Genomic DNA, 26,683 nt, shown 5'->3' on the forward strand with positions numbered 1-26,683 from the left:
AGTGTCCTTTGAAGCAGAGGTGAGAAGAAATACCCTAAGCACACCTGGAATGATTCTGTCCACACCTGCCAGCTCTCCTTTAGCAAAAGCTGCTGCCACAAGAACAAAGCTCAATTCATCTTGAAATCATTATTATTTTTTTTAAGAAATCAAGGCTTTAGCATCTTCCTTAGAAAGATATATACCATGTGAGATTTTTTTTTTTTTTAATCACTCTCGTGCTCCCTCTAAAAGAGAAACATGCCACTGGGAATTTTACTACTAAAAACTATGACAAATAGCTGCTCCTATATTTAAAAATCTTCAGACTGTCAATATGCACACACATATTCTAAAAATAGGAGTTCCACATTTGCAAATAGTTCTTTATTATATTCACATTTCAGATTTTGAGACATCTACTGGGCCCTAATGGAATCCATAATGACAACGGTGCCCCTAACATGAATCCTGTGTGAAAGTAGTTCAGAGATGCAGCGCCTTTAGGAAATCAAGTGAGCAAAAACCTCTCAGAAACTGCTTACAAACACCTCAACATAAAGGAAAGTGTAAGGTACTACTTTTAGGAATAACTAGGTAGACCAAAATTTAGAACTGTAAAAGTACAAATGCGCTGCACATCAGCTCTCCAAACCCAAGAAACAATAAAGAGCAAGCTCAGAGAAAGGAAATTTAAAAAAAAAATAATATGAATCAATCTCATTCTCAAACTCTCCCCCCCAAACCCCATCCTGCTGTCTCTTTCCCTTACTACTTCAGCCTGATTCAACTGTTGTAATCCCTCCCAAACAGCCCTGCACATGAAAACCTCTAAGACTTTCCTGGCCTTCCGGCAAGTTCTTGCTAACCAACATCTGAGATGTCATGGCTTCAGATCCAATAACAATGACTTTGAAGTTGACAGGCTGAGATGGGTTTTGGTCATCAAAGGCACAGCCAAATGGGGCAACCTCCAGATCTTCTTTAGAAACAGTGGCTGTTTGTGACTTACTCTGAGACTATTAATTCAGACTTTATAAAATATAGCTTATAACATCAGTCTCAGGAACCAGGCCTAGAGTAGCCTCATTCAGCTAATGGGGACCTTTCTAGACACAGAGTTGAAGAAGTTCAGCTGTGTTTTTTTTATTTTCAATATCATTTGGTTAACTTTTAGAAATCCAGCCAAGTGTTCCATCAAAATGAAGGCATTACAGGTAATCCCAGGTGACTAAAAGGATTCTCACCACCACTATTTAATACATGTTTCATGTAACACCTGTTTTGGATCTTTCTTTGACTTCTTACATAGAATCCATGGAGCAAAGGGCTCCTGGAGTCAGTCCCTGGATAAGTCATTTTCTATATTTCAGCATCTTTTTCTAGCACGTTAACTCGTAACTGAAAAATGATAGGGCCAAACAGGCTTTTTTTTCTTCAGTAGATTCTTTTCTAAAGTCCTAACAATGGTAGATTAAAGTAGTCAAATCAAATCTTTCATACACAAAGGAATGAAACTATTACACCCGCATGCGGATCCACCCGGCCCAGTGTGGCCCGAGGGGCGTATCCCGCAGGGGAGGAGCGCACGCCGGCCCCGCCCACTTACGGTTGGCCAGCCGGCCCTGCTCGGGCTGTGCGCTGTCCGCGGACTGGGTGCTGGAGACCGAGGACACGCTGGAACTCCGCACAAACCCAAACGCCGCTAGCTTGGCTGCCGGGAGACGCGAGTATCCGGGAGGACGAAGTCCAGATTTGGGTAGACTGGATTTTGCAGCATTTGAACCGGAGGCTTTCTTTAAATCTGCTATAATGAACGAAAACAAAACAAAACAAAAAAATCCGTTGACAACAAGATAGAGAATACATGGACTACGAATATTAATCTAGCTCTATCATAAACAGGCCACAATCAATCTTGCAGGGTGTGCTTTAGCACATTCACAAACACATCTTTATGAGAAAGGCCCCTCGCAGTGGGCTGGGGGTTTCAGAGAATTCAAATAAGAGGAGAGGCAGCGGGGCAGATGAGACAAGAACAGACAACTAGTCCTATTATATGACCATAAATAAAGGTATACAGTGCTTAGGAAGCTGAATGGAATGAACACTTACTGTTGTACGTTACCCTAGAATTGTGAAATAGACATACACCTTAAAATCTGACATGCAGTGGGCAAAGAGCCCTTGTGGCAAATAATTCATCAGCAATTTTAAACAGTATGTGATAATTCATGGAAGCATGTACAAAGAATCGTTTGCTAACATTCTGTTGGTTGTAGGAATGAGGTGGGCACAAACTGTGGAGCTGGCCAGGTGGAAATCCAGTCTCTGTCATTTATTAGCTGTGTAACCTCAGAAACTTGACCCAACACTTTAGAACTCAGTTTCCTCCCATGGAAGGACTGGGATGATAAAACTGGCCTCAAAGGTCTAATATAAATATTATTGCTTATAATAGAACTTTATAGGTGCTCCAATTAATTCTAGGGTTTTTTTTTTTCCTTTCTCCATGATCTGGTTTTGTGTTAAACTAAAATTCAAAAAACAAACTAAACTTCAAAATTAGTTCCCAGATATGTGCAAAGCCAGCTAATTTTGAAATAATAAAACATCATGCTATAAATCCACCATCTCAGCATGATGATATCTGAACCAGGCTCTGTTCATGGCCACTGGAATGATCATCTCCACACTATAAGAAGTCTTTCAATATCATATAGAACCAGGATGTTATCACACACAAATGCTCTTTAATATTCCTTAAAAGGAAAAAGGGCTAAAAGTCCTAATATTCTGTATAATTGTCCTAGTGAAGCCATTTATAACTTTTACCTGCCATATTTACTGTGAGTGCTTATATACAGATCCTTCAGCAATGCTCCTCACTCCTTATTATCTACTGAAAGATTAACTGGGTTTCAGACTAATAATAATAAAAAAAATTTTTTTTAATTGATGCCTAAAAATCAATGAAGAATCTATAATAGAAATAAATCTATGTATGGAAATCTGTGGAGAACCAACAGATGTCCATCTGGTCCAGTGGTGCCTCTTCCTCTACTAGGAGCTCCCCTAAGAGTGAGGCTGTAGCCAGTTGTACATCCAGATAAAAGCAGAATATGCACAACTATGGTTTCCTGATTTCTGGGTCAGGACTAGGAGGAGGAGGAATCAGGTGAGTGCAGAGGGAAGAGGGAACAGGGATCTGGGGCTGCAATATTCCCAATTCAGTTCTGTCCTTCTGCTTGGGAAAAAAATGTTCAAATATGATGAGAAATAGTCATTGTTTAATAAGTAGTAATGGCCCTTCTGTATCAGCAATTAAATGTCAGATCAATGCCTTCAATTGCTGTTCTATCATTTTGCAGACTCTGAGATGATATCCCCAGAACAATGAAAGTGTCCCCGTAAATCAGATACATTTTCACAATAAATTTAAACTAAAGCAATTTTGGATAACGCCTCTAAAACAGTTTCTAAAAAATCAGATGTGATTTCAATAATAAGTATACTAAATCCATCATGTTTTGATACTAATTTCAGTTATAGAGAGTAAGAGTAAAACCTCTTTCCCAACCCAGTTAATCAATAACTGATTTAAGATTACATAAAATCAAGTGAGAAGAATATGAATAAATGGGTTTTTTTCCTAGTAAACAAACCCATATTTCAGAATGAAGGAAAGGTCAGAATTCCTAACAGAACACCTTGGCATATAATAAACATTCATTTAATATTCATTTAAGAATGAAAACTAGATACTCCTGGGTGGCTCAGTCAGTTGAGCATCCAACTCTTGATTTTGGCTCAGGTTCATGATCTCATGGTAGTGGGATCGAGCTTCACATAGGGCTCCATGCTCAATGCAGAATCTGCTCAAGATTCTTTCCCTCTCCCTCTACCTGTCCCCCTGCTTAGGCACTTGCACGTGTGTACTCTCTCTCTAAAATAACTAACTAACTAAATAAATTCCTTTAAAAAATGAAAACTAGTTTATTAAATCATTACATAAGACCATAAAAGCACTGAAAATGTTCAAAGAGGAATTTATCCTATTCTACCCTTACCTATATTTAAGGATTGCTCATGTCGTCGGTAGAAAGGTAGCATGAACATGCAGAGAGGGAACTCAACAACACAGGATCCCAAGCAGACATGACGTAGGTCTCTAAGTGAGTTCTGGGCTTTCACTTTCCCTTAGTCCATCTTTCCCTTTGAATAAAGGCACATACTGTGAGTGTATGTGGGTGTAGGCTACTTGTGGGAGTATGTCTTACACCAACTCTCTGTGTACATAATTTTTTCTAAATTTAATGTAATCCATACATCAAGTTAGTATCCAGTGGTCTCTCCTCCTACCAGATACATCTCACAAATAGTTTACATACCTTCAGGGTTTGGAAGAACAGGTCTCATTCTTTGGAAACCATCAGTGCCTAGCACAGTGGTTTTGACAAATTATTCAATCAAATTTAGCTGAAGTCTGCAGTAGCCAAGCTTGCACAACATGAATATAGCCTGCTGTGTGGGTTGAACACCTCCACTGGTCTCTCTGCATGAGAACTAGGCTGGAATGGGGCTCTAAACTCTGCTTTCTAAACAAGCACCTCCGTGATTCTCATTCAGGTAGTCCATGGAGCATACTTTGGGGTGAAAACGTCAAAGAAGATGCCATATCAGCCTGGGAAAGGTGCTCTTCAGCATTACATTCAGCTGCTCTGACTGAATGTGCCTTAATTTAATCTTAGTTTCTCATAAAAGGAATTTACTTATAAAAATGTGCACTCTTTACTATTTCTCAAGTGCAGCATGTCAGAAGAATATATTTTTTTCAACTATGTAGTGTCCTTGGACTATTCAAGAATATAGACTTTGATGGAAATAGCATATCAAAGTGCACAGTAAGTCCTCAATAAACAAATGATAACAATTAATATTAAATAAAACCGAGCAGACACATAAGAGAGACATCTTCCACAATGGTGGCACGAGGAGCTTCATGGACACTTTCTCCAGTAAACCAACCATAATTAGTAAAAATCATTTTTAAAAAACAACAATCATTTAAAGTTTCTAGAAATTGTTCTAAGGGCATACAGCAAATAAACATTTATAAATGAAAATCTACTAAATCCCAGTAAGAATAGTCAGACTGGATGGCACTTGAGCCTGACCCACTCCTTTCCTCCTCTGCAACCCTGTCCATCTCAGCATGATGAAAGCTCTACTCTGGGTGGCTGGGACCAAGGCAACAGGATTCCTCTCCCCCTGCTCAAGAACTACCATATCTCGGGGTGCCTGGGTGGCTCAGTTGGTTAAGTGGCTGCCTTCGGCTCAGGTCATGATCCCAGGGTCCTGGGATCGAGCCCCACATCGGGCTCCCTGCTCAGCGGGAGGCCTGCTTCTCCCTCTCCCTCTGCCTGCCTCTCTGCCTACTTGTGCTCTCTATCTCTCTGTCAAATAAACAAATAAAATCTTAAAAAAAAAAAAAAAAAGAACTACCATATCTCACTGGGAGAGGCGGGCCACCATCATTTCCCATTCCCTATGCCCTCCCCTCAGGTCCATGTTGCAGAAACTAAATTACATGCAAGCAAGAGGCCAAGAGGTCAGGAGACTCTCCCTTCGCCCAAGTAAGAGGGCAGAGGCACTACCCCAGGCACAGCAGGCCAAAAATACTGGGGCCCTAATCACTGTTGCCCTGGCTCACTTGTAGGCTAGAGGTTCAATTATCAGGAGAGGTAAAGGGAAAAGAACAGAAGCTACCGACCCTGCCTAGCAGCCACCTGTAAATCAGGATTGCCACTCCTAGAGAAGCAGACCAGTGTCCCTGCCACACCCCCCAGCAGAGTCATAACTAAGAGGTTTGCCCAAAGGTAGAAGATAGGCCATAAGAACAAAAATCACTGAGGCACTCTGTAATGCCCACATTAAAAAAGAAGAAAGATGTCATATCAATAAAGTAATCTTCCATCTAAAGACACTGAAGAAAGAAGAGCAAACCAAATGTAAGTAGAAGGAAGGAAATAATAAATACTAAAATGGTAATAAATATAACAAAATGGAAAAGTAAAAAGTCAAGAAAATCAAATTTGGTTTTTAGAAAGATCAACAAAGTTGGCAAACCTTTAGTTACAACTGATCAAGAAAAAAGGAGAGAAGACTCAATTTGTTAAATGAGGAATGAAGAGGGGACATCACTACTAATCTTACAAAAGTAGAAGGAATTATAAGGGAATATTATGAACAACCTAGTGAAATGAACATGTTCCAGAAAAACACAAAGGAAAAAAAAGGAAATAGAAAATCTGAGTATACTTACAACAAAGAAATTGAATTAGTAATCCAAAAACTTCCTACAAAGAAAAGCCCAGACCCAAATATCATTAATAGGGAATTCTATCAAGCATTTAAAGAATTTATACCAGTTCTTCACAAATTATTCCAGGGAGGGAGGGAGGGAGAGAGAGAAACACTTCCAAACTCATTCTATGAGGCCAGTGTTACTTGATAACCTAACCAAACATATCACAAAAAAAAACTCTTACAGATGGAAAATTCTCACCAAAATATAGCAAACTGAAATCAGCCACATATAAAAAGTATTACATACCATAACCAAGTGAGATTTATCCCTAGAATGAAAGAGTGGTATAACATGGAAATCAATGTATTATGTCATATGAATAGAACAAAGAAAAACCACATGATCATCTCAATATATGCAGAAAAATCACTTGACAACTTCCAAGAGCATTTCATGAATAGAAAAATGTCCTCAACTTGGTAAGGGGATGGAAAAAAAATCCATAGCTAACATCATACTCAATAGAAAAAGAATGAATCCTTCCCCCATAGATCAGGAACAAGGCAAGGCAGTTTGCTCTCATCACTTCTACTCAATATTTTATGGAAGGTTCAAGTCAGGACAATTGGGCAAGAAAATTAAAAGGCTCGCAGATTGGAAACAAGAAGCAAAACTTTCTCCATCTGTAGATCACACAATCTTGTATATAGAAAACCCTATGAAAACTAAAGCCTTATAATAAATGAGTTCAACATACAAAAATCAATTGTATTTCTATATACTTGCAATAACTAATCCAAAAATGAAATTAATAAAGTTTCATTTACAATATCATCAACAAAATAAAATATTTAGGAAATGTAGTAAAGGGATGGACTCCCTTTTTTTTTTTATGTTTGACTGCTAACAGCTATCAGGTTTCAAACCCCACACCTCCTTTTATACTGCCCACATATCTGGAAAAGCTGATACGAAAGCCCAGGACAGCCTCCTTTGGCGCTGGCAGGCAAGTCAAACTACACTAAGCCCCTTCCCACATCCATGAGAATTTCACCTCCCCCCACCCCTGACAACAATAAAGTAAGTTGAGTCATTTCATATGTATTTGAGAGGCCTGCACTGCTCTCCCCAGACACCTCAGTTATGTGAGTAATAAACTCCCTCATAAGCTGCTTTGTGTATGGCATCATCAGTCTTGACATCCAAACCAAATTTTGGGTGGAGGTCCATCCTATCTCTTCAGGGTGACCACAACAATAGGTGGTATGACCAGGATGCTGAGACAGTGACCCCCATCACCGGGAGCCTTTCTTCGTGTTTCGCTTGCTAGCTGACTCTGCTGCCTAATAGAAAACACACACTGGGGTGCCTGTGTGGCGCGGTTGGTTAAGCTTCCGACTCCTGGTATTGGCTCAGGTCATGATGTCAGGGTCATGAGATCGAGTTCCATGTTGGGCTCTGTCCTGCGTGCAGAATCTGCTTGAGTTTCTCTTTCCCTCTCCCTCTGCCCCTCCTGCTTGTGTGCTGTCTCTCTCTAAAATAAATAAATAAATCTTAAAAAAAAAGAAAACAGGAAAGAAGGAAAGCACGGCCTTGGAGCTGCTGCTTGATGGCTAGCTCATGCTTTGAGCTGTGCTGCTCTGCTCTGCATTAGTGAGTCCAACAGAGCCTCTGTCATAGATTAACCTGACCCATGTTGGAAGTTTCAATAATTAATTGGTTGTTCAGAGACAGGAATGTGATTGGGGTGGGGTCCTAAGTGTGGCCTTGGGGTCCTGCACCTATGTCTTAGAATGCAGTTGTAACAGATGCCAGGCTCAGGGGAAAGACTACCTTTTGCTGCATACAGGTCCCCTGGGTGATCACTCATGAAAAAGCAGTCATTAGAGGAAAAACACACACACACAAAAGAGAAAAAGCAGTATGTGAAATGCTGAGGTATGCATTCCTAAAAGCAAATGGCTGCGCAGGCCCCTTAAATACCTCTGTTGCTGCTGCTGTCTATGCCTCTGTCCCAACAAAAATCCTGATCCTTGGAGTTATAGAGAAAAACACCCATGGCATCTCTATAGCATAGGGAAAGGGGTTAACTCAAATCCTCCTTAAGCCTGAGGTCCTTAAGTCCTATAAAGTAACACTGTCATGGGAGAGGCCTCCAACCCTGATGATACTGATCGGAAGCTCTCCCAGGGGGAAATCTACAAATAGAAGGGGAGTAGAGAGAACCCCCAGTAAAACCAACAAGGGAAAAAAAGGAATACAGGGGTGGAGGAAGGAGAAGGGAAGAAGCCCGGATTTGGCAGAATAAACAAAAAACTGAAACAGAGGTCTACAGTTGGACCCAACTGGAAATCGAAAATTTCCTAAAAGAATTTATACACCAAAAGATAAAAAGGGCACTGACTTTTGTGTATCCTATAACGTAGCTTCTGAATTAATCTTAACATCTCCTTAAATGTACTAATTGACAAACCTTTATGACTTTAATCAATACTGGGGCTCAAACTATAGTTATACATGGGGATCTCATTAAATTTAAATACTATATTCTCTAATCTTAAGGGAGTTACTGAACGAGAAATAAAAGAAACATAGATATGCTTCATCTTAACCACGAGAATTATCATCTTGCCTCCATTTCCCAGAGTCAGAGCATCCATTGCCCTAAAATATCCCATAGTGGACATGAACACTCTGTGATTAATACATTTAGAGAAAATGAAAGTTTTGACACATAAAAAACTTGGCTTGACAAAATGGGACCCTACAGACCATACCTCCAGTTAAAGCAGTTAACAGGACTGGCTATAAATTAAAGCAAGGCCTGCAAGAACTGAAACACATTACTACAAGACCCCTACTGCTCATTTAACAAGACAATCTGGCCCATTCTTAGTCCCTCAGTCACAGTTTTCCTTCACTTCCTGAAGGGACACAAAACACCTTTACAGAGCGGCTACCCACAAAATCTTTGTGGACTAGATCTTGACTGGATCCACCTTTCTCCAGGAGCATAGGTCTGACATTACAATGACGACATCCTCCTTTGAGGACATTTATATGACACACTTATTCAGGACGTACAAATACAAAGACGCCCATAAACAGATGGGCCACTGCCTAACACAAAGGTGTGCAAGGCCCTGCCACCTTCATTAAATTCCTACAAATTATTTGACAAGCTGTGGGGTACTCTATCCCTGATACTGTCAAGAAACAGTGATTCTCTCAATATCCAAAATATTAAAAGAAACCCGGGGTCTTTTAGACTCCTTTGGGTTCAGGAGGCAAAATATTCTTCATTTGCAAACTATACGTAAGCCCATTTATGCTCTTACTTGCAAAGTGGCTCACCTTTCGTGGGATCCCCTCCAACAAAAGGCTCTAGAATCTGTCCAAATTGCAATCAACACAGACTTCCATTAGTGCCCTCAGAGACACTCTCACTGTAGAGGCTTTAGCAACCCCTCTCATGCCTTCTGGAGTTTCTAGACCACCAATAATGGTTATAAGTTGCTCATGGGTTTCTGCTCTAAGAAACTGACCTCCTTGGCCCTGCAATATACAATATTAGAGTGGCACTGGCTGGGCCCCTGCTGGTCTCTCCTGAAAAGTAAAGCTCTCATCTGCCCTGAACCTGTGACCCTGTGCACCAAGGTCCCCAATATGCCGTAGGTTATAAAAGTAGCATCCCACAAACTCACAAACTCAGCAGAGGTAGCCTGGACTTCTTGCTACAGGATGGAACCAAACCTGGGCCCTATGGCATAGCCCACCTGCAGAAGGGGGTGGTCTCCCTGTCCTCAGTCCCTTGCCTGATGTCACAGTGCCAGAGGACATCACTCTTTTCCCAGACCCACTGGCTACCCATGGAGCCCCTTAGGATCAACTGATGAACAGCAGTGGGAGTTCATGCACTTTATATGGTTGGAACCATAACTGTCACACATGATGGAGCTCGTTGAGAGTTGCTGTTTTCATCCCGTAGCCGAGATGTTCCTGAAAAGGATGCAACCCAAGCGTCCCACAATTAGACAAACTTCAAAGTGTCATCTAACACTGGATGCTCTGGTCCAAGTCAGTCCCATCCCCACGTTTTTACACTCTTGGGCCATTGCCATTGGCCTGGCTGTCTGGCCCAGCCAGTGGCAGCAACAATTCCTTATTCAGGGTTGTGCTCTTTAAGGTTAAAAAAAAAAAGTTTGAGAATCATTTTGTGCTACAGAGACCCAAACAATAAAATTCAAGTCACACATGTTTCTACACTCCCTACAGCCACAATACAAGCTCTCACCATGACAGTCCTTATCCACTTTTGGAGTTCCAAACATTACTGATAGCGAACAAGGCAATCATTACGCTTCTCAGAATACACAACTCTGGGCTCTTGAACAAGGCATTCACTGGAACTTTACCTTCCTTAATGACCTTAGGCTGCAAGTTTCATAGAGCACTATAATGGCTTACTAAATAAGTTCAAATTCAATTAAATATAGCACATTTTAATCATCAAACATCAGGGCTCTCTGGCTCCTCCCATCTGAGAAAGCTCACAAGCAAGTGTGGTATTCCCCTCTTGGCACCTGTGGGAAAGTCAAACCTCCAACATCTCCTGAGTTTGGAACAATCACCCATACCCCACTCCCTACCCACAAAAAAAGCTCCAAATGAATCTCCTTTCCTTGCTCTCTTTCAAGCCATTTGGACCTCCTTGGAGGACCTGTTCTGCTCTCCCCAGAAACATGAAATATGTAGATAATAAAGCTTTTTACACCCTCTTGAGGTATGTTTGTGCCATTATCAATCTCCACTAGGAAAGAGAAGCAAATGAGGACTTTCTATTTCATTGTCTAAGGTAGCTATGCAATCACCTCCCTGGTAAAGTTCCAATTATAGTTGACCTTTAAACAATAGAGGTTTGAACTGAATGGGTCCACTTACAGGTGTTTTCTTTTTTCCAATAAATACAGCACAGTATTGTAGAAGTATTTTCTCTTCCTTATGATTTTCTTAATAACATTTCCTTTTCTCTAGCTTATTCTATCGTAAGAATACAGTACATAATACATATACAAAATATGTGGTAATCAACTGTATGTTGGCTTCTGGTCAATAGTAAGGATTCAGGTTAACAGCTATCAGTAATAAAGATTTGGGAGACAAAAGTTACACACAGATTTTTGACTGCACAGGGGAATTGGTGCTCCTAACCCTCACATTGTTCAAGGGTCAACTGTGTGTGAGAACCAAGGTAGACGTTTTGGGGGTTTTGCTTTGTATGAATTTTACTTATACCAGCGTGCTTGAAAGTATGAAATGCACTGCTTCTAGACTATAAAGCTATTTCATGAAAAGGCTACTCTGTAATATTTCATTTTGCTTTACTATAAATCCAAATTACCTGAATATTTTCCTAATACTAAATGGGAATCTGAACAAATTTGAGGGTTCATCTATATTTTCAACGTGGCTATACCAGAAATAAACAAACAAAGTGTAAAACTTATTCTCTGTAAACTGCAAAACATTATTAAAATAAATTAGAGAATACACAAACAAGTGGAAAACATTCTATGTTCATGGATTAGAACACTCACCGTTGTTAAAATGGCACTACTCCCCAAACTGATCTACAGATCAATGCAATCCCTATCAAAATTCTAGCTGGCTTCTTTGCAGAAACTGACAAGCTGATCCTAAAATTCATGTGGAAATTCAAAAAAACAAAGGATAGTCCAAATAATCTTGCAAAATAAACACAAAGTTAGAGGGCTCATAGGTCTAATTTTCAAAACTCAGTACAAGGCTGGAGTAATCAAGGCTGTGTGGTACTAGCGTAAGGACAGACACAGCTTAATATAAGAGAATTGAGTTTGCAGAAATAACCCAACATTTATAGTCAACTGAATTTCAACAAGGCTGCCAAGTCCATTCAATGGGGGAAAGAAATGGTTTGCAACGAATGGTGATTGGACAACTAGGTATACATATGTGTAAGAAGGATGTTAGACCACTACCTCTTGTCATATTAAAAAAAAAATCTCAAAAATGTATTCGAGACTTCAATAGAGATACTAAAACTATAAAATTCTTAGAAGAAAACATAGTTATATATCTTCATGACCTCAAATTAGGCAATAATTTCTTATGTGTGACACAAAAAGCGTAAGCAACAAAAGAAAAAAATAAACTGAATTTCAACCAAAGTAAAAGCTTTCAAAATTAAACGCACCATGAGAGAGTACCTCGTGCCTATTAGAATGTCCATCACCAGAAAGATAAGAGACAAATACTGGTATGGAAGTGGAGAAGAAGGAACCCTTGTGCACTGCAGCTGGGTTTGGAAATTTGCATAGCAACTATGGAAAACAGCATGGAGAACTCTCAAAATATTAAAATGATCCAGCAATTCCACTTCTGGGAATATATCCAAAGGCAAAGAACATAAAAAGATATCTGCACCCCCATGTTCACAGCAGCATTATTTACAATGGCCAAGACATGGAAACAACCTAAGTGTCCATCAATAGACGAATGGATAAAGAAGTTATTTTACACACACACACACATACACACACACACACACTAGAATATTATTCAGCCATTAAAAAATGAGAAAATTTGCAGCAACATGGATGGAATTTGAAGGCATTATACTAAGTGAAATAAGTCCGACAGAGAAAGACAAATACTGTATGATCTCACTTATATAGAGAATCTTAAAACAAACAATCAAAAAGACCCAAAATGACAGATCGTCTAAGCAAAAGATCAACAAGGAAATAAAGACTTTAAATGACACACTGGACCTAATGGACTTCACAGACATATTCAGAACATTCCATCCCAAAGCAACGGAATACACATTCTTCTCTAGTGCCCATGGAACATTCTCCAGAATAGATCACATCCTAGGTCATAAATCAGGTCTCAACCAGTACCAAAAGATTGGGATCATTCCCTGCCTATTTTCAGACCACAATGCTTTGAAACTAGAACTCAATCACAAGAGGAAAGTCAGAAAGGACTCAAATACATGGAAGCTAAAGAGCATCCTACTGAAGAATGAATGGGTCAACCAGGAAATTAAAGAAGAATTAAAGAAGAATTAAAAAAATTCATGGAAACCAATGAAAATGAAAACACAACTGTTCAAAATCTTTGGGATGCAGCAAAGGCAGTCCTAAGAGGAAAGTATATAGCAATACAAGCCTTCCTCAAGAAACAAGAAAGGTCTCAAGTACACAACCTAACCCTACACCTAAAGGAGCTGGAGAAAGAACAGCAAATAAAGCCTAAACCCAGCAGGAGAAGAGAAATAATAAAGATCAGAGCAGAAATCAATGAAATAGAAAGCAAAAGAACAGTAGAACACATCAACGAAACTAGGAGCTGGTTCTTTGAAAGAATTAACAAGATTGATAAACCCCTGGCCAGACTTATCAAAAAGAAAAGAGAAATGACCCAAATCAACAAAATCATGAATGAAAGAGGAGAGATCACAAGCAACACCAAAGAAATACAAACAATTATAAGAACGTATTATGAGCAACTCTACGCCAGCAAATTAGATAACCTGGAAGAAATGGATGCATTCCTAGAGATGTATCAACTACCAAAACTGAACCAGGAAGAAATAGAAAACCTGAACAGACCTATAACCACTAAGGAAATTGAAGCAGTCATCAAAAATCTCCCAAAACACAAAAGCCCAGGGCCAGATGGCTTCCCAGGGGAATTCTACCAAACATTTCAAGAAGAATTAATACCTAACTTCTGAAACTGTTCCAAAATATAGAAATGGAAGGAAAACTTCCAAACTCGTTTTATGAGGCCAGCATTACCTTGATCCCAAAACCAGACAAAGACCCCATCAAAAAGGAGAATTACAGACCAATATCCCTGATGAACATGGATGCAAAAATTCTCACCAAAATACTAGCCAGTAGGATCCAACAGTACATTTAAAGGATTATTCACCACGACCAAGTGGGATTTATCCCTGGGCTGCAAGGTTGGTTCAACATCCGCAAATCAATCAACGTGATACAATACATTAACAAAAGAAAGAACAAGAATCATATGATCCTCTCCATAGATGCAGAAAAAGCATTTGACAAAGTACAGCATCCTTTCTTGATCAAAACTCTTCAGAGTATAGGCATAGAGGGTACATACCTCAATATCATAAAAGCCATCTATGAAAAACCTACAGCGACTATCATTCTCAATGGGGAAAAACTGAGAGCTTTCCCCCTAAGGTCAGGAACGAGGCAGGGATGTCCACTATCACCACTGCTATTCAACATAGTATTGGAAGTCCTAGCCACAGCAATCAGACAACAAAAAGAAATCAAAGGCATCCAAATCGGCAAAGAAGAAGTCAAACTCTCACTGTTTGCAGATGATATGATACTTTGTGTGGAAAACCCAAAAGACTCCACCCCAAAACTGCTAGAACTCATACAGGAATTCAGTCAAGTGGCAGGATATAAAATCAATGCACAGAAGTCAGTGGCATTCCTATACACCACCACCAAGTCAGAAGAAAGAGAAATTAAGGAGTCGATCCCATTTACAATTGCACCCAAAACCATAAGATACCTAGGAATAAATCTAACCAAAGAGGCAAAGGATCTGTACTCAGAAAACTATAAAATACTCATGAAAGAAATTGAGGAAGACACAAAGAAATGGAAAAACGTTCCATGCTCATGGATTGGAAGAACAAATATCGTGAAGATGTCAATGCTACCTAGAGCAATCTACACATTCAATGCAATCCCCATCAAAATACCATCCACTTTCTTCAAAGAAATGGAACAAATAATCCTAAAATTTGTATGGAACCAGAAAAGACCCCAAATAGCCAGAGGAATGTTGAAAAAGAAAAGCAAAGCTGGCGGCATCACAATTCCGGACTTCCAGCTCTACTACAAAGCTGTCATCATCAAGACAGTATGGTACTGGCACAAAAACAGGCACACAGATCAATGGAACAGAATAGAGAGCCCAGAAATGGACCCTCGACTCTATGGTCAACTAATCTTTGACAAAGCAGGAAAGAATGTCCAATGGAAAAAAGACAGTCTCTTCAACAAATGGTGTTGGGAAAATTGGACAGCCACATGCAGAAGAATGAAACTGGACCATTTCCTTACACCACACACAAAAATAGACTCCAAATGGTTGAAAGACCTCAATGTGAGACAGGAGTCCATCAAAATCCTAAAGGAGAACACAGGCAGCAACCTCTTCGACCTCAGCCGCAGCAACTTCTTCCTAGAAACATCGCCAAAGGCAAGGGAAGCAAGGGCAAAAATGAACTATTGGGACTTCATCAAGATAAGAAGCTTTTGCACAGCAAAAGAAACAGTCCACAAAACCAAAAGACAACCGACAAAATGGGAGAAGATATTTGCAAATGACATATCAGATAAAGGGCTAGTATCCAAAATCTATAAAGAACTCATCAAACTCAACACCCAAAGAACAAAGAATCCAATCAAGAAATGGGCAGAAGACATGAACAGACATTTTTCCAAAGAAGACATCCAAATGGCCAACAGACACATGAAAAAGTGTTCAATATCGCTCGGCATCAGGGAAATCCAAATGAAAACCTCAATGAGATACCACCTCACACCAGTCAGAATGGCTAAAATTAACAAGTCAGGAAATGACAGATGTTGGCGGGGATGCAGAGAAAGGGGAACCCTCCTACACTGTTGGTGGGAATGCAAGCTGGTGCAGCCACTCTGGAAAACAGTGTGGAGGTTCCTCAAAAAGTTGAAAATAGAGCTACCATATGATCCAGCAATTGCACTACTGGGTATTTACCCCAAAGATACAAAAGTAGGGACCCGAAAGGCTACGTGCACCCCGATGTTTATAGCAGCAATGTCCACAATAGCCAAACTGTGGAAAGAGCCAAGATGTCCATCAACAGATGAATGGATAAAGAAGATGTGGTATATATATACAATGGAATATTATGCAGCCATCAAAAGGAATAAGATCTTCCCATTTGCAACGACGTGGATGGAACTGGAGGGTATTATGCTGAGCGAAATAAGTCAAACAGAGAAAGACATGTATCATATGACCTCACTGATATGAGGAATTCTTAATCTCAGGAAACAAACTGAGGGTTGCTGGAGTGGTGGGGGGTGGGAGGGATGGGGTGACTGGGTGTTGGACACTGGGGAGGGTAGGTGTTCTGGTAAGCGCTGTGAATTGTGCAAGACTGTTGAATCTCAGATCTGTACCTCTGAAACAAATAATGCAATATATGTTAAGAAAGAAAAAAAGAAGAAGAAGAATGTAGCAGGAGGGGAAGAATGAAGGGGGGGAAATCGGAGGGGGAGAAGAACCATGAGAGACGATGGACTCTGAAAAACAAACTGAGGGTTCTAGAGGGGAGGGGGTTGGGAGGATGGGTTAGCCTGGTGATGGGTATTGAGGAGGGCACGTTCTGCATGGAGCACTGGGTGTTATGCACAAACAATGAATCATGGAACACTATATCTAAAACTAATGATGTAATGTATGGGGATTAACATAACAATAAAAAAATTAAAAAAAAAAAAAAAAGAACTCATCAAACTCAACATCAAAAGAACAAAGAATCCAATCAAGAAATGGGCAGAAGACATGAACAGACATTTTTCCAAAGAAGACATCCAAATGGCCAACAGACACATGAAAAAGTGTTCAATATCACTCGGCATCAGGGAAATCCAAATGAAAACCTCAATGAGATACCACCTCACACCAGTCAGAATGGCTAAAATTAACAAGTCAGGAAATGACAGATGTTGGCGGGGATGCGGAGAAAGGGGAACCCTCCTACACTGTTGGTGGGAATGCAAGCTGGTGCAGCCACTCTGGAAAACAGTGTGGAGGTTCCTCAAAAAGTTGAAAATAGAGCTACCATATGATCCAGCAATTGCACTACTGGGTATTTACCCCAAAGATACAAAAGTAGGGATCCGAAAGGGTACGTGCACCCCGATGTTTATAGCAGCAATGTCCACAATAGCCAAACTGTGGAAAGAGCCAAGATGTCCATCGACAGATGAATGGATAAAGAAGAGGTGGTATATATATACAATGGAATATTATGCAGCCATCAAAAGGAATGACATCTTGCCATTTGCAACGACGTGGATGGAACTGGAGGGTATTATGCTGAGCGAAATAAGTCAAACAGAGAAAGACATGTATCATATGACCTCACTGATATGAGGAATTCTTAATCTCAGGAAACAAACTGAGGGTTGCTGGAGTGGGGGGTGGGGTGGGAGGGATGGGGTGACTGGATGATGGACACTGGGGAGGGTATGTGCTCTGGTAAGCGCTGTGAATTGTGCAAGACTGTTGAGTCACAGATCTGTACCTCTGAAACAAATAATGCAATATATGTTAAGAAAGAAAAAAAGAAGAAGAATGTAGCAGGAGGGGAAGAATGAAGGGGGGGAAATTGGAGGGGGAGAAGAACCATGAGAGACAATGGACTCTGAAAAACAAACTGAGGGTTCTGGGCGGGGGGGGTGGGAGGATGGGTTAGCCTGGTGATGGGTATTGAGGAGGGCACGTTCTGCATGGAGCACTGGGTGTTATGCACAAACAATGAATCATGGAACACTATATCTAAAACTAATGATGTAATGTATGGGGATTAACATAACAATAAAAAATTTAAAAAAAAAAACAAAATGAATTCACAAAAAAAAGATCAGACTCGTGGTTACCAGGAGCAGGAGGCTGGGGGAGGGGGAACTGGAGAAAGATGGTCAAAAGGTACCAACTTCCAGTTATATGATAAATAAGTACTAGCGGACATAATGTACACCCTGAGGACTACAGCTAACACTGCTGTATTCAGGGAAGCTGCCAAGAAAGTAGATCCTAAAAGTTCTTATCACAAGAAGATAATATTTTCTTTTATTCTTCTTTTCTTTTTATTGTATCTATATGAGCAGAGGATGTTAGCTGAACCTCTTGTGGCAACCATTTCACAACATACGTAAACCACACCATCATGCTGTATGCGTCAAAGTTATACAGTGATATATGTCAATTCTCAGTAAACCTGAGGAAAAAATTGTGAAAGCTTTTATATTCAAAAGACACTATCAAGAAAGTGGGGGGGGCACCAACCTAAGAATGGGAGAAGATGTTTACAAAATATGTATCTGACGGCTTTCTAGTATCCAAAATATACGAATAACTATATAACTTGACCATGAAAAGAAAAATAACCAAATTTTAAAATGAGCCAAGGATTTAAGTGGATATTTCTCCAAAGAAAATATGCAAAGTGCCAATAAGCCTATGGCAAGATGCGTAATATTCTTAGCCATCAGGAAAATGCAAAACAAAACCATAATGAGAAACCACCTCACACTCACTAGAATAACTATAATCAAAAAGACAGACATTATCGGGCGCCTGGGTGGCTCAGTTGGTTAAGCGACTGCCTTCGGCTCGGGTCATGATCCTGGAGTCCCGGGATCGAGTCCCACATTGGGCTCCCCGCTCAGCGGGGAGTTTGCTTCTCCCTCTGACCCTCCTCCCTCTCATGCTCTCTGTCTCTCATTGTCTCTCTCGCAAATAAATAAAAAAATCTTAAAAAAAAAAAAGAAAAGACAGACATTATCAAGTGTTGGCAAGAATATGGAGAGAATGGGACCTCATACATGGATGGTAGGAATGTAAAATGGTGCAGCCACTTTGGAAAACAATCTAGCAGTTCCTCAAAAAGTTAAACATACAGGTAGCATATGATAGAACAATTCTACTTCTAGGTATATCCCTCAGAGAAATGAAAACATAAGTCCCCCACAAAAACTCGCACGTGAATATTTCATAGTGTCACTGTGCATAACAGACAAAAGGCAGAAAAAATGCAAATGTACATCAACTAATGAATGGATAACCAAAATGTGGAATGCCAATGCCAATATAGTAGAGTATTTTTTTCACCATTAAAAGGAATTAAGTACTGATACATGCTACAATACGGACTTGAAAGCAAGTGAAAGCAGCCAGACACAAAAGGCCACATACTGTATGATTCTATTATGTGAAATGTCCAGAATAGGCAGATCTATAGAGAGAGAAAGATTAGTGGTTCAGGGGCTGGGGTTTGGGAAAATGAGGAGTGCCTGATAATGGGTACAGGGTTTCTTTCTTTTTGGGGTCATGCAGATGTTCTAAAATTGATTGTGGTGATGGTCGCACAATTCTGTGGATATATTAAAAGCCACTGAACTGTATCCTTTTAAAAGGGTGAATTCTATGTAGCATATGAGTATATCTCAATAAAGCTGTTATATCAAAACAGAAGTTTTTTAAAAAAGAATAGAGAATTCTTGTCTTTGGTTCAGTAATTGGCTTACACTAAGGTAGGGCAATGGCTATTGTTCCAATCTCTACCAGTATCTTCACTGTCAAGGGACCTGTATCAGATACAGAATTTGGTCTATCACTGTGAGTTCTCCCCAGAAAAATAGGCAAGTGAATGACATATTTGGAATAGCAGATCAAAGATCCTTCCAAATGGATATAACAGTAATTGAGAAATTAATTAAAATAACTTCAAAATTAATAAACATCTAAAAAAAATCCTTTCTAGGATCCAATATCTAAATCCCATGCATAGAAGCTGAGGTATACTCACTTAGGTTTATCAAGGCTTTATATTCTTGCAACATTTTGACAAGAAAAAAGATAAAAATTCCTGTTTGAACAACAAGAGATTTTGCTGCTACTGAATGTTTAAATGATGTGTTGCTCTTTCAAAGTAATAGTTTTTCTTTTGAAAGATAAATCTTTTGAAGAATGCAAATCTTCACATTTCAATGAAAACTGAAGAACTAGCTTTGTTCTTACCTTTTTCCTTTGTGTATTGATTCTCCTTTGAGTATTTACTTAAATAAATATCTCTGCCAGAAATATCTTAATCAGCTAGAACCAGATTATAGTATTTTTAAGGTTCAATATTATATTGATAAAGGTCCATCCATCATTGTCCAACATTCTTGATATCCCAGGCAGTAAAACAGACTTTAAGAAAGTAAATGCAGGGGCGACTGAGTGGCTCAGTCATTAAGCATCTGCCTTCAGCTCAGGTCATGATCCCAGGATCCTGGGATCGAGCCCCGCACTGGGCTTCCTGCTTGGCCAGGAGTCTGCTTCTCCCTCTCCCACTCCCCCTGCTTGTGTTCCCTCTCTAGCTGTCTCTCTCTCTGTCAAATAAATAAAATAAAATCTTTAAAAAAAAAAGAAAAGAAAGTAAATACATATTAATCCAATTGAATATGCATTCATAGACACCTACCATGAGCAAGCACTTCACAAGGTGCTATGGGAAGTTCAGAAACAAAGAAGGAGTGCTCCCCAAGTGGGGCTTACAACCTACTGAAGCAGAGGCCCTCGCTCACAAATCACCACAGCCTGAGAGAAAAGGGAGAGCAAGGCCAGAACAGAGGTGGGACCTAGTGCTATAGGAATGAAAGAACTAAATGAAGGTAAAATCTAGTAGAATGATTCAGAGTTTTTCTTCAAGGCCCATTTCTTCCTTATAATTTTATGTGGGAGAAGTGGGTTTTTATTCAGGCATATTTATATACCCAGGGCAAGGCATTATTTGAACCAAACTATTTTTTTTTAAGACCTTACTAGATCTTCCTAATTGCTTTGATAAATAGGTTCTTCTTTCGCAGGCCTTCTGTAGAGAGTTGGTTTGCTTTGTTCGGACAGCTCAGAAACAATTCCTCTCTCACCTTGCTGGGGACCATGCAAAAACAGCAGCTGTTTTTACCAAGTTTCCTTCACGGGGGAAGCTGTAAACAAAACTCTTTAGTATGAAGGCTGCTGCAACTCTCCCACAGGAGAAAAGAAGGACACAATTAAACAAAGCAAGGGAAGTGGCATATTTCAGGATTATACTCAAGATCTGGGTTTGATACAGTTGCCCATCAAGTGTATAATCTCAGGCCAGACTCAAATTCTTTGAGCCTCTCAAAATGGCCCTCCCCTGAGATGATCTTCACCTCCTAGCGTCCCTACCCTTGCGTAGTAGTCCCCTTCCACAGTGAGTCTCCTCCTACTGACTTGTGTGACTCGGAGAACACTGAGGGTGTGAAACCCCTTGGGCTATATTGTAACAGACACTGCAGCTTGCTCCTCGGTCTCTTGGGCTGCTCGCCCTTGGGGGAAGCAGACCACCATGTCATAACCCTCAAGCAGCCTTGTGTAGAGACCCACATGGGGGGAACTGAGGCCTCTTGTCAGCAGCTAGCACCAACTTTCCAGCTGTGTGAGTGAGCCACCTTGGAAACGGGTCCTCTAGCCTCCAGCTTTCAGATGACTGCAGATTAGCTGCCATCTGACCCTCTGGATTTGAGGACAAGGCTCAGTTCAGTGGGGCATTCTCTCTACCAGCTCAGCGATGACTCAGCTTTACATAGGGATGGTCCCAGTTTTAGCTGTCAAAGTCCCACATCTTAGGAAACCCCTGAGCACCATCAAGCAGACCAGGATGGCTGATCGCCCTAGATTTATAGCTCCCAGACTTAAGTAGCAACTTCAGCATTCATAGCACAGCTGTGAATCGGGATATAAGTGGAATCCCAGAGTGTGAAGTACGATGAAAATAAGGAAGATATGCCAATAGGAAAGATATGGAATGAGCTGCCAGACAGAGGCGAGGGTAAATTCTCTACTCTGATGACTAAAATCATCTCAGCAAAACCAAATAATTAATACTAAAAAGTTCCGGTGCTGGGAAACTTATGAGCCACATACAAAGGGATGTAGCTGGACCCTCACCTCGCACCATATGCAAAACTTAACTTGAAATGGATAACCGATCTAAATTTAAGAGGCAAAACTATAAAACTCTTAGAAGGAAACACAGACATAAATCTTCATGAACTTGAGTTAGGCAGAGCCTTCTTACATATAATAGCAAAACCATAAACAACAAAAGATAAAACAGAGAAAGTGGACATTAACAAGGTTTAACACTTTTTTAATTCAAAGGATTCAATCAAGAAAGCCAAAAGCCACCCACAGAATGGGGAAAAATATTACAACTCATATATATAAGAAGGGACTTGTATCGAAAATATACGAAGAACTCTTGAAACTCAACCCAATTTAAAAATGGGTAAAGGAGGGGAGGAGCAAGATGGCAGAGGAGTAGGAGACCTGGATTTCCTCCGGTCTCAGGAATTCAGCTGGATAGGGATCAAACCATTCTGAACACCTACGAACTCAACAGGAGATCAAAGAAAAGAATAGCAGCAACTCTCTGAACAGAAAAGCGACCATTTTCTGGAAGGTAGGACGTGCGGAGAAGTGAATCCGAGGCGATATTCGGGAGGATAGACGGCGGGGGAGGGGGCCTCCGTCAGCTGCTACCGGCAAGTGATAGAGCCCCGGAGCACAAAATCGGAACTTTTAGAAGTCTGCTCCGCTGAGGGACGTCACTCTGGAGGCTAAGCAGGGGGTGGAACCCTCGCGGGACAGTATGGTCTCAGGACCCTCGGGGTCACAGGAAGACCGGGGGTGCCTGAGTGCGGCAGAGCTCCCAGGTATCGGAGAGGGGAAGCCGGCTGCAGAGACGGAGCCGAGGCGCGGGCTCTCAGCTCGGGGTTGCCATAAACCGTGATCCGCGGCACAGTTGGGCCACTGCTCCTCCAGCAGGGACCCAACAAGCGGCAGATCCAGGGAGACTCCCCTTCCTCCCCCGGGAGGAGCGGCGTGGGAGCGCACCACAGGGATCTGCTGGGTTTGGAGACTCCACACGGGGTCGGGTGCCAGAGATAGAAACGCTCGGTCACAGACCAGGTGAGCATGGAGTGCGGCCGGAGACCGGGGAGACGGGAGTGACTGACTGCTTTTCTCTGGGGGCGCACTGAGGAGTGGGGCCCCGAGTTCTCAGCTCCTCCAGGGCGGAGATTGGGAGGCCGCCATTTTCACCCTCGGCCTCCAAAGCTGTACGGAGAGCTTGCAGGGAACAGAAGCTCCCGAGAGCAAATCCGAGAGAGATTACTTAGCCCGGACCCGGCAAGGGCGGGGCAATTCCGCTTCCGGCAAAGACATTTGGGAACCATGGCAACAGGCCCCTCCCCCAGAAGATCAGGGAGAACAGCCAGCCAAGACCAAGTTTACCGATCAATGAGAACGGCAGAACTCCAGCACTAGGGGAATAATGCACAGAGAATTCATGGCTTTTTTTCCCCCTGATTCTTTAGTCTTTCAAAGTTAAGGGTTTTTTTTGAATTTTTCTTTTTCCCTTTTTCAACCAACATCTTATCAATCCTTTTTTTAAAAATCTTTTTTATTTTTCATTTTTAGAGTCATATTCTATCCCTTCATTGTAGTTAACCTTATTTTTGGCATATATATATAAGTTGTTCTCTCTTTAAAATTTTGGGATACAGTTTCTTCTAACAGACCAAAATATACCCTAAATCTCTAATGTATGGCTTTGTTCTAATCTCCTGCCTGATCACATTCTCTCCCTTTTTTTTAATTTCTCCTCTTTCTTTTTTCAACCAACTTCTTATCAATTCCTTTTATAAAATCTTATATAAATTTCATCTTTACAGTCATATTCCATCCCTTCATCATATTTACCCTTATCTTTGTACGTCTATAAGCTTTTCTTTCTTTAAAATTTTGGGAGGCAGTTTCTTCTAACAGACCAAAATACGCCCAAAATCTAGTGTGTGGCACTGATCTATTCACCAGCCTGATCATATTTGATCATATTCTTTTTTTTATCTTTTTCTTTTTTTCCCTTTCTTTTCTCCCATTTCAGGTCTCTTCTGATTTGTTTAGTGTACATTTTTCTGGGGTTGTTGTTACCCTGTTAGCATCTTGTTCTCTCATTCATCTATTCTCCTCTGGACAAAATGACAAGATGGAAAAAATCACCTCAGAAAAAAGAACAAGAGGCAGTACCAATTGCCAGGGACCTAATCAATATGGACATTAGTAAGATATCGGAACTAGAGTTCAGAATGATGATTATAAAGATACTGCTGGGCTTGAAAAAAGCATGGAAGATATTAGAGAAACCCTTTCTGGAGAAATAAAAGAACTAAAATCTAACCAAGTATTCTAACAGAATAGACATTCTTCTCTAGTGCCCATGGAACATTCTCCAGAACAGATCACATCCTAGGTCACAAATCAGGTCTCAACTGGTACCAAAAGATTGGGATCATTCCCTGCCTATTTTCAGACCACAATGCTTTGAAACTAGAACTCAATCACAAGAGGAAAGTCAGAAAGAACTCAAATACATGGAGGCTAAAGAGCATCCTGCTAAAGAATGAATGGGTCAACCAGGAAATTAAAGAAGAATTAAAAAAATTCATGGAAACCAATGAAAATGAAAACACAACTGTTCAAAATCTTTGGGATACAGCAAAGGCAGTCCTAAGAGGAAAGTATATAGCAATACAAGCCTTTCTCAAGAAACAAGAAAGGTCTCAAATACACAACCTAACCCTACACCTAAAGGAGCTGGAGAAAGAACAGCAAATAAAGCCTAAACCCAGCAGGAGAAGAGAAATAATAAAGATCAGAGCAGAAATCAATGAAATAAAAACCAAAAGAACAGTAGAACAGAGCAATGAAACTAGGAGCTGGTTCTTTGAAAGAATTAACAAGATTGATAAACCCCTGGCCAGACTTATCAAAAAGAAAAGAGAAATGACCCAAATCAACAAAATCATGAATGAAAGAGGAGAGATCACAACCAACACCAAAGAAATACAAACAATTATAAGAACATATTATGAGCAACTCTATACCAGCAAATTAGATAATCTGGAAGAAATGGATGCATTCCTAGAGATGTATCAACTACCAAAACTGAACCAGGAAGAAATAGAAAGAAAACCTGAACAGACCTATAACCACTAAGGAAATTGAAGCAGTCATCAAAAATCTCCCAACAAACAAAAGCCCAGGGCCAGATGGCTTCCCAGGGGAATTCTACCAAACATTTCAAGAAGAATTAATACCTTTTCTTCTGAAACTGTTCCAAAAAATAGAAATGGAAGGAAAACTTCCAAACTCATTTTATGAGGCCACCATTACCTTGATCCCAAAACCAGACAAAGACCCCATCAAAAAGGAGAATTACAGACCAATATCCTTGATGAACATGGATGCAAAAATTCTCACCAAAATACTAGCCAATAGGATCCAACAGGACATTAAAAGGATTATTCACCACGACCAAGTGGGATTTATCCCTGGGCTGCAAGGTTGGTTCAACATCCGCAAATCAATCAATGTGATACAATACATTAATGAAAAAAAGAACAAGAACCATATGATCCTCTCAACAGATGCAGAAAAAGCATTCAACAAAGTACAGCATCCTTTCTTGATCAAAACTCTTCAGAGTATAGGTATAGAGGGTATCAATATCATACAAGCCATCTATGAAAAACCCACAGCGAATATCATTCTAAATGGGGAAAAATCGCTAAGGTCAGGAACATGGCAGGGATGTCCACTATCACCGCTGCTATTCAACATAGTACTAGAAGTCCTAGCCACAGCAATCAGACAACAAAAAGAAATCAAAGGCATCCGAATCAGCCAAGAAGTCAAATTTCCACTCTTTGCAGGTGATATGATACTTTATGTGGAAAACCCAAAAGACTCCACCCCAAAACTGCTAGAACTCATACAGGAATTCAGTAAGTGGCAGGATATAAAATCAATGCACAGAAGTCAGTGGCATTCCTATACACCAACAACAAGACAGAAGAAAGAGAAATTAAGGAGTCGATCCCATTTACAATTGCACCCAAAACCATAAGATACCTAGGAATAAATCTAACCAGAGAGGCAAAGAATCTGTACTCAGAAAACTATAAAATACTCATGAAAGAAATTGAGGAAGACACAAAGAAATGGAAAAACGTTCCATGCTCATGGATTGGAAGAACAAATATCGTGAAGATGTCAATGCTACCTAGAGCAATCTACACATTCAATGCAATCCCCATCAAAATACCATCCACTTTCTTCAAAGAAATGGAACAAATAATCCTAAAATTTGTATGGAACCAGAAAAGACCCCAAATAGCCAGAGGAATGTTGAAAAAGAAAAGCAAAGCTGGCGGCATCACAATTCCGGACTTCCAGCTCTACTACAAAGCTGTCATCATCAAGACAGTATGGTACTGGCACAAAAACAGGCACACAGATCAATGGAACAGAATAGAGAGCCCAGAAATGGACCCTCGACTCTATGGTCAACTAATCTTTGACAAAGCAGGAAAGAATGTCCAATGGAAAAAAGACAGTCTCTTCAACAAATGGTGTTGGGAAAATTGGACAGCCACATGCAGA

At 40.4% G+C, this 26,683-nt stretch overlaps 1 protein-coding gene across 11 annotated transcripts in view; it reads right to left on the reverse strand.

The window, feature by feature from the left end:
- The window catches only part of MTUS2 (microtubule associated scaffold protein 2), a 584,469-nt gene that overhangs the window by 315,509 nt on the left and 242,277 nt on the right, over nucleotides 1-26,683 (reverse strand). For 10 of the 11 annotated variants that reach the window (XM_078070522.1, XM_078070516.1, XM_078070521.1 and 7 more), the window contains one exon: nucleotides 1,589-1,786. In XM_078070522.1, coding sequence (XP_077926648.1) covers nucleotides 1,589-1,786 — 198 coding nt within the window. The remainder of the gene's footprint in view (nucleotides 1-1,588; nucleotides 1,787-26,683) is intronic. The other variant, XM_078070524.1, reaches the window with a different exon arrangement.

Source organism: Halichoerus grypus, chromosome 4 (genome assembly GCF_964656455.1).
Source record: "Halichoerus grypus chromosome 4, mHalGry1.hap1.1, whole genome shotgun sequence".
In the NCBI taxonomy this organism is placed as follows: domain Eukaryota; kingdom Metazoa; phylum Chordata; class Mammalia; order Carnivora; family Phocidae; genus Halichoerus; species Halichoerus grypus.